Source organism: Cynara cardunculus, assembly GCF_001531365.2.
Source record: "Cynara cardunculus var. scolymus isolate 2C chromosome LG 5, CcrdV1, whole genome shotgun sequence".
NCBI classification, from domain to species: Eukaryota; Viridiplantae; Streptophyta; class Magnoliopsida; order Asterales; family Asteraceae; genus Cynara; species Cynara cardunculus.
In genome coordinates, this window is record NC_037532.1 from 29,257,741 (window position 1) to 29,267,804 (window position 10,064).

The 10,064-nt window shown below is 33.9% G+C and overlaps 1 protein-coding gene across 1 annotated transcript; it reads left to right on the forward strand.

The window, feature by feature from the left end:
* The first annotated feature begins 2,484 nt into the window (after window positions 1-2,484).
* LOC112513480 (cold shock protein 1-like) lies at window positions 2,485-3,500 on the forward strand. The gene has a single exon (XM_025119756.1). The coding sequence runs from the start codon at window positions 2,532-2,534 to the stop codon at window positions 3,294-3,296; it is 765 nt and encodes a 254-aa protein (XP_024975524.1). The 5' UTR covers window positions 2,485-2,531; the 3' UTR covers window positions 3,297-3,500.
* The last annotated feature ends 6,564 nt before the right edge of the window (window positions 3,501-10,064 follow it).

Below are 10,064 nucleotides of genomic sequence, written 5' to 3' on the forward strand. Positions count from 1 at the left end.
ATAATATAGTATAGATTATTTTTTTTAATTTAATTTAAGTTTAATAATGAAATGATTTATTTTTGGTTTAATAATATATCATTTCATAAAGGTAATAATTAAGTATTTTGTTAGAACTCAATGATTATCCTAAAGATTTTTTATATTTAAAATGAGATGTTTATCCTGTATTTGATTGTGTTTATCTGCAGTTAGTTACACAAATTCAGTTATGGGATGAAATCGGATAGAGATGAAATTGTTTAGGGATGAACGGGTTTAAGAGTTTTTAAGAGTTTTAGCCAAATGCTTTATAATATAGTATAGATATATATATATATATATATATATATATAGGATTGGGTTCACATTGGAACAAAGGTTTTTGTGAGACCCGTAAGATCAATTTATGTTCATTGATCAACCTTATAAGCTAATGATCTAATAGTCTAAAATTGCACGGTGACAATTTTGTAATTATTGAGAAATCTCGTGACAATTTTGTGATTAAGAATGTTCATATTGTAGATCTAATCCAAGAGTTGAGAATTAGTCTTACGGGTCTCACAAAAAATCTTGATCTCACATGATCCCAAGTGTATATATATATATATATATATATATATATATTAATAATTATTAGTCAATATATATGAAATAATATTTTAAATATGATAAAAAAATATATTGAAAACCTATGTATGTTTTGTTACTTAATATAAATGAAATATTTGTTGTTTATTTTAATTATTATATAATATCATGTTATAATTGGATAACTTTTAACATGTTTTTTGTGTTATTTATATTTGTTAACTAACTTATTCACAGGCAGATTTAAAAATTTACCAAAAATTTCCATTTCGTTGCATCCAAGATTTTTGAGACATTTGGTATAAAGTTTTTTCGAGTGACGACGTCATTCGACTACAAGAAACGAAGTTATAGATATTTTTTTAGAAAATCATTATTGGTCTATTGGTTAATTTCTTATTTTTTTGTATTTGAGGTCTTTTGTTTGAGTTTTTATCACTGGTTTTTTCAAAGACATAAAAAACCTGAGATTAACAGCTAAAAACTAAGAAAATGGTTGAAACGATATATGATTCTGTGATTGGGATGGAAGAAAAGCTATTTAAACCAACTCTAACAATTTTGTGCTATTATTGTAATTCCAGTGACACTCGACGTTATAATACGGTGATACCATTCACGACCCGAAGATTTTTACCGTATGACGTAGAAACGAAGCGATGGCTAGTGTTGCAATTATCTTATACATTGGGATCGTCCTTGAAATTATCAACCAATTTTTATCAAACATGATTAATTTATCAGCTAGTTTTTCACTAACAACTTAGGGGGCGTTTGGTTCGCAGATTCTGATGGAATTAGAATGTTGAATTCTATTGACCAAATTTCATTCATTTTTAGTTCATTTTTTTCACGAAGGAAATCTTTAAAATCCTACAAATTTCACAAATAAAGAAATTTAACATTACTTAGCAACTACATGGTATTTTGATGGAATGAAACTCTCTATTTTCATAATATCAAATATGTCCTTAATCCAATATACCCTAATTTCATAAAATCCAATATAACAGTTTTCGACCACCTCCGACGATCGTCGATCTGAATCACCGCCGACCACCACCATCTTTACCACTGCCGATGACTGCCATCCGAACCACCATCGACCACCGTCATCTGAACCACTACCGACCATCGCCAGGTGAACCACGCCGACTATTGCCGATCTGATCCACCGCCGACCACCACCGTTCTAAACCATCGTTGATCTGAACCACCATCGACCACTACCGATCTGAACCACCACCGATCTGAACCACCGTCGATCTGAACCATCGTCGATTACCGCCATCTAAACTACCGTGGACCACCACTGATCTAAACCACTATCCACCATCGCCATCTGAACCACCACGAACCACCATCGATTTGAACCACGACCAACTACTACTGATCTGAACCACCTTCGATTTGGTAACGTTGTTTGGCTTATGATTTATATTTGAGTTGTGTATTTTATATTGTTTTACATATTAAATAATTATTTTATTAAAGTATTTCTAGTTTTTACAAAAATAAAAATTTTCAAAAAAATTGCATTTTGATCATTTACCAATATTTCATTCAAATTTCAAAGCTATATTATGTGAACCAAACAGACAGATTCAAATTCCTTAACAAATTTTATTCCAATGTTTATCAACCAAATAGGTGGTCAAATCTAACAACATTTCATTTCATTTCAATTCATTCAAAGTCAAATTATTTTAACAAATTCCATTCTATCTAAAAATATTCTACAAACAAAACGCCACCTAAAAATACAGGGTTTATTCATCTTTTAAAAAAAGCAATTTATTAAAATTATAATTTGCGGAAATAATGAATAACAGAAGCGAAAGCAGAGGGACGTTAAAAGGCGCCGATATGAATTAGGGTTTCCATTCACTTCGGTATCTATCTATAAGAATCTCACATTTACTGATTCCTTTAGGTTTTAGCCACAACCATCGGAATCAATGGCGGAGGAAACGTCCACCGGAGTAGTCGTTCGCTTTCATGCCAACAAGGGTTACGGTTTTATCAAGCCAGATGAAGGCGGCGAAGATCTGTTTGTTCATCAATCCGAGATCCAAGCTGAAGGCTACCGTACCCTCCAGGATGGTGAGAAGGTTAAGTTTCTAGTTGTTGAAAAGAACAATCGCCACCAAGCTGTGAACGTTACTAGTTTAGATGAATCTATCGGTGACAGGAATCGTAAGCGTGATGGTTATGGTGGCGGAGGTCGTAGAGGTGGTGGTGGTGATGGATACGGGTTTAATCGTGATGGTGGAGGGTTTAGGGGAAATGGTGGTAACGGCGGTGGGTACCGGAGTGGCGGTGGGTATAATGATGGTGGAGGGTTTAGGGGAAATGGCGGACGTGAGTGTTATAATTGTGGCGGAGTTGGGCATCTAGCTAGGGATTGTAGTAGCGGCACTGGTGTCGGTGGTGGTGGTCGTCGCGGCGGCGGTGGTGCTTGTTATAACTGCGGAGGGTTTGGTCATTTAGCTAGGGATTGTTCTCGCGGAAGTGGAGGTAATGGTGTTGGAGGCGGTGAATGCTACACTTGTGGTGAGCCAGGGCATTTGGCAAGGGACTGTACGGCAGGAGGTGGTGGTGGCGGCGGCCGTGGTTACTCTAGATCTGGCGGCGGTGGTTACAGGTCTGGTGGTGGTGGTGGTAACTGCTACCATTGTGGAGAGCCTGGACATTTCGCTAGAGAATGCCCAACCAATTCTTGATTAATAAACTAACAAAAGTGTATCCTCAAAACTAGTATGACGATTATGATCATTTGGGGTACATTTGGTTGATTGATTTTAGCTTTTCTTTTGTTAATTGGCCTATACATCTGAAGGAACATTCTACTCTAGTAATCGTGTTGGTTATTTGCACAATTCTATGAACATATTGTGGTGGCTAGTTAGTAGTCGCAATTTTGCTCATGAACTTGAGAATTATCATATCTTTTAGTAAATTTCTCCTCAGTTGTCCATATAACCCTGTGTTGATCGTGTTATTTCGATTTGGTTGATTTGATTGGCTACTTCATGTACTTACTCGGTTCTTCATATGTGTCTTGTTCAATCCCCTTCTCTTGCATCTTTGTGTGCAGATCCTGTGGCCATTTGCCTTGTATCATATATATGGTGAAAATGCGGTGGCTATATATGCCTTTTCTTGAAATTTTCACATTGGTTCAAGGTGAAATATGGTTTATATCCAACCTTTGGTGCTGGTTTGTGTTGTTTAATGATTTCCCATCTGAGGGTGGAGGTGAAGTTTGAATGATAACCAACCTTTGGTGTTGATTTGTGTGATTTAATGAGTTTTCATCTGGGTTTCAAGCAGATTTTTAATTATGATTATAATTTTTAGAATCTGCAGTGGTTGATCCTCTGATAATTTTCAAGATAGGTGCTGCTAGTTTTGGATTCGCATTTGCAATCGATGATCAGTAGGCAGTGGCACTGCATACATTTACTTAACTTATTTGCACTTTTCTTGATTTGGCTGATTTCTTGTTCGATTATTATTAAAGTTGATCTTTAGTAGATTATCTGCTGTAGGACATCATGCTTAATCTTAAATTACATCGATGGTTCTAATATGTTGGCAGTTAGAGTTAGAGCACGCACACGATTGCAAATGTGCCAATGCATCTTCAACCTTCGATGACTACTATCCCAGGTTAGTGTCGTTTATTAATTTGTTGACCGAGTTTTAATCTCATAATTGCTATCTGAATTTAGCGCCCAAGCCCAACTGCCCTAGTTCTAATTTAGGGTCAATGCGCATAGGCATTAAAGGGGCTTGAGTTTCCTGCTGTATGGCGGTGGGTGCAAATGTTCATAGATTTATTCTGATTCATGTAATGATCGTAGTTATGAGCTTATCGTGATCAGGGTTGCGTACCATATTGCTAATCTGAAGGTGCATTTAGGTTCACTTTAATATGTCATTTTGTTTCTTTTAGTTTGGAGACTGGGAACAAGACTTTGCACAACATTTCTCACAAAAGAACCAACCTATTTGCAGGCTTATAGAGGTTGCCTACTAAGTTTACTCACAGACAATTGGTGGTAAATGGTAGTACCTTATATTTTGGATGACTTAAATTTGTTATTGTTCCAACTTTAAGGGTTGTAGTTGTTTTATATATCTAAATTGAGGTATAGTTTTTGCATAAGGGTTTGTAACCGGCAACCTTCAGCTCATACCACCCGATCCCGTCCCAAAGCATCATAGATTGCCAAAATGCGGCCCTGAGCCAGGCTTGGCCTGGCCGGTCCCAAATTGGCCCCGGACCAAAAGTCCTAGAACCAATCTAGGCCCGGTTACCGGTCCCAGATCTGGTATCAGGTCCGGTCTGGTTGTAAAAAAGTATTTTAAATCTTTTTTACATACAAATGTTATACATGCTTTAATAATTATGATTTTTGAAATTTAGTATTGAAATACACTTTAAATAATACATTGAAGTAGATAAAATCTTGAATTTTGAAAAACAAACTTGAAAAACTTGTATTGTAGTTTATAAGAACTTCAAAAAGAAGTTGAGAAGTCGGGCTTATTATCAACTGATCCTGTGCCGGGCCTTGAAATTCCATAAAATGTCTAACCAAGCCTGAACTGTTAGGCGATGGCTAGTCTTGGGCTGGGCCAAACCCTGATCTGAGTATGGAGTATGGACCAAGCATCTCTGACTCTTAAGACAAATTAGGTATACAAATTAGGTATACAAATTACTTTCATATGTTTATACAAATATACCATCTCAAAATCAATTGTACCATGTTCTAAGGTGTATTTGTCTTGAAGTTATATGCAAAGGATTAGATAGAAACTTTTGCTCCTTGAGGTTTAGTGAGAATTTAAAAATGGGACCTGAACTTTGATAAGTCTAGAAATCATCCTTGTGGTTTGCATTTTGCTTTGAAAATGGTTTCTAGCCATCAACTCTATTAGGGAATTTCTGTTAAATGAGGGACATTTTGGTCTCTGCACCTTTCCCTCATCGCCGGTCACCATGTCAGGCTTCTCCCCACCACGTGTCACCATCTTCAACTCGTAACCCAAGCAGAACCGACTTTCATACATCATCGAAACCTCATCGGTGAACCGTACCCACCCTCTACGTCTTCTTTGAAGACCTGTTCGGTTGTTTCCCTCCTCCCACACTTCCAACTCCTTGACCCAACACAACCCCTTAACCTAACTGTATTCCCCTCTCCAATCCATTGGTAACCCCGTTCTTCCAGCTGGACATATGTGAATGATCATCCACTCTCAACTGATCTATTTTATCAGATGATTTGTACATAGTTAGGAACTTAAGAAAGCTTCATCAAATTCAAGAATGGAGTCTTTATTCACTGTGTGTATGAATCTGTGGGGGGAGAGGGATCTTAAGATTTCGTACCTGTAGGCTTATTATATACACAGTATATATTAGTATAATAAATAATATATATATATATATAACTTTGTCAAAGAAAATTAAAAAACAAGTAAAAAGGACAAAAGATATCCCTTAGGGTGTGTTTGGTATGCAGACTGGGTGGGATGGGATAGGAAGGGACAAAAAGAAATAGTCACGTGTTTGGTGGTGCTATGGGACAACATGGAACAAAAGTAGGGGTGACAAAAAATGATCCAATCCATTAATCCAACCCATTAACCCAATCCGAATCCAACCCAAAATTAGCAGGTTCAACCCATTTAAATAAATGGGTCAACCCGTCTAACCCATTTAAATAAATGAGTTGGGTTGGGTTGAATTTTTTGACCCATTTTCAACCTGTTTTCAGTCCACTTAAAATATTATATAAATTTATTTTATTCTTAATATTATATCTATTTTATTTTTTATTTTGTTCTTCTTAAATAAATTGATCCAAGTTTCATGATGATTCTTCGATTTCAATCTTTCAATAATCAATTCTTCATACGCTTCATTACTAATCAGTATCATGAGTCTCAACACTTGTTCGATTCTTCAATTCTTCAATCTTCATACGCTTCGATTATCAATCTTTTCCCCTTCTTTTGAGTTCTACCTTCTCCAATCAAAGAATTGGGTTGGTTTCAAACTTTCAGTTTCCAATTTGAGGTTGAGGGCTTGAGGAGTTGTTGAACGATAGCAGAGTATGTTCTTTATGATTATGTTTGTTTGTTTAGTATTTTGTTGTTAAACTTCGTATAGATCATATGAATTTCATGTTTTCCTTTGATTATTTGTTACTTTATGACTCTCGAACTTTAATGATTTCTTTCAAGTTTGAATTTGTTATTTGTGTGGTGTGGCTATCTGTTTCTATCACTGTACCTATACCTCATAGATAATTGTTATCATTCGTCTTCATTGAGATAATTATACAAGCTACATATAAGTTGTTGTTTTGTACGCATGAATTACACTTGCTGATGGACTAATGGTCTTAGGATTTTAGGTACGAGAGTGAAATTGGAGTTGATGAAAGTGGAAGTCGAGTTACTTAGAATTTAAAAAAATTTCAACTTATTTTGAACAATATATTTGTTGTGGTTGTGTTTTATTCAAACTTTAAACAATTTGGTTGTATTTGTGGTTGTGTTATGTTTTATTCAAAAAAGTTAAATACTCTAGTTCTTTTTTTATTTAAAATTTTAAAATTAAATGGGTCAACCCAGGTTTAACCCATTTATTTAACAGGTTGAGTTAAAAAAATCGTAAACATGTCAACTTGCTATCAACCCATTAATCCAACAGGTTGGGTTGGGTTGAAAAATCTCAACCCATTTAATTAAATGGGTTGGGTTTGGTTGAGATTTTCAATCTGTTTAATAAATGGGTTAAACCCGAACCCAACCTGACCCATTGCCACCTCTAAACAAAAGTAAGATTGAGTAGGACTATTCTTGAGTTTTTTTGTTCCATCAAAAAAGGTACAACATGGGACTAAATTTGAAATTACAATATTGCTTTTATTATTTGATATAAAAATACAAACCTAATTTAATTGCATCCACTTTCTTCTCTTCCACAGCCTCCATTTTCGATTCCAGTCTCCATTCATGAAATGTTAAACTTTTGACGATGACGTGACAAATGTTATTTATAATTGTTGTGTTTAAACTTTTTAAATTATGCTCGTATTTAGAATTTGTCGTATGACAAATGTTATTTACATATGGTCTTGGAATGTTAAAAAAAATTGATATCATAGATTAATTAGTTTAAATATATTTTTGGTTGATTCGTTGTCATTTACAATCATTATATGATATAAAATAACATTGAACACCATTTAGGGGTAATATGATCATTTTAACAGTTTTGTCATGTTCTAGTCGTACCAAACATAGGACAGACAATAGTCCTGTTATGTTCTATCTCATGCAGTTTGCGTACCAAACACTACCTTGCTTAACAGAATTTTTTAACGAAGTTCGTGACTAAAGACCATTTTCAAAACAAATGCAAACCACAAGGATGGATTTTATATTAATCAAATTTAGGTCCTACTTTCTAACTTTTCACTAATCATCAAGGACCAATATTAGAGTTTATGATATGATAAATTATAAATGTATGTTACCCTAATTTGTAAGTAGGTCAAAATTTTGGAGATTCTGAAATTGTATACTAAAATAAGGGGTAGAGTTAGGGGTCATTTACCAAATTTTTATCTGAGTAAGTGCTTACCAAGTAACATTATCTTACCGGATGAATATGGTAAGGACAAAAAATCTTACCCGGTAAGAGCGAAACAAGGACCAAGAGTCTTACCCAGTAAGTGAAGGAAACGACTCTTACCACGATAAGCGCTTACCGTGTAAATTGTTACATACCATGTCGTTTTTGTGGACTAAAATCTTACCTAATAAATAAACATTAGTGTTAAATTTTACCGGTAATCACTTACCGGGTAAGTGTTTGGTAAACGGCCCCTTAGAAAATCTATATAAAATTGATTAGAAACCCTATGGCCTCAAAGGATGAGATATTTTTGGAATATGCAGGTTTGAACTAGAAAAGTTTTATCGTAAAATTTGGTTCAAAATAACGTTAGGCGTGATGTGACGGCGAAGTCAAGCTTTAGCATCTCACGGTGAGGACGTGTTGTTTTTCTAAGCGTGACATCCAAATTTATATGTCATATTTAGAATTATATATTTACATATATGTTTTCTGTATATTAACTAATCAAATAATGATACTAAAAAATGTACATTCATATTAGAAGAAGAAAAAAACATATAGATTATTATTATAAAAATAGTTTTTGATTAAAATATTTTTATAAAAGTAATTTTACAAGTTCGTTTTAATCGCGAGTTTGTAACATTTATGAATTCGTGAAGTAGTGAGTAATGTGATTAGATATATTTATAACAGTGTAAAATCTAAAATTAAAATTGTAAAAACACAAATGATAAAAAATAAAAAATTCATGGTTTCCCGGTAGAATCCTATTTTCAGGTCTACTCGTCGGTGTCTTCCTTCCACAAGTTCTACCTACGCTTCCCGGTTATAAGATTTCATATGAAGAAGAGCCTCTAGGATCATTAAGATGTAAATTTAGTGACCAAAACTACAAAAGGATACAGTGAAAAAATAGTCGTTTATTTTCAGTTCAATTTAATAACTAAGGTTAGCGAGTAGGTCTTTCATCACTAAGGTGGCGTTTGTTTTTTAAAATATGCTGAATTCTGAAGTCTGAAATATTATTTCACTTCTGATTAATAAGAGGTGCTGCTGAAGTATGAAACCTGAATCAATAAGTCTATTTGTTTTTTGTAAACTGATTAATGTCTGAATTTATTTAAATTGTCTATTTTACCGATTAGAAAACTATAATGTTAAATTTATAGATAAATTTATACAATTTCACATATTTATTCATCATCATTACGAAATTTATATTTAAATTATATAACCAACATTCATTTAAACAAAAAATATGTCATTAACGGTATTTAACACATTTACCTATTAAAATACACCAAATGAGAGATGTGAGGATCGATTTGGTAAATGATCAATTGCAAGAATTGATCGATTAAGATTAATCGATTGAAAAACATCGTTGCTAAAGGTTTCAAGACAATAAGAGGCAAATAAGAGGTTGATTTACTTCTTATCAAATTAGAGGATAATATGATATATGTGCCTCTGAAAAATTAGAAAAAACAAACCCTCTGAATAACCCTACCTCTTAACAAATCAGACATAAGAGTCTAATAAAAGTTTTTTTTTTTCAAAAAACAAACAAGGCCTACATGATAAAAAGATTGTGCATTAATACCCAAAAATGATGGTCATTAAATTAAGAACTGTTAATGATGTTAGTCCCGAAGGGTAAGGCAATAAGCAGAAAGTAATTGTAGAAGGGGGGGTTGAATACAATTACACATATTTTTTTCAACTTTTAAATTCTTATTGATTTATATCAAGAATTAATACACACAGAAAAACAAAAGATTGTTGCGGAAGATAGGAAAGGAAAACCTAACCTAAACAATCT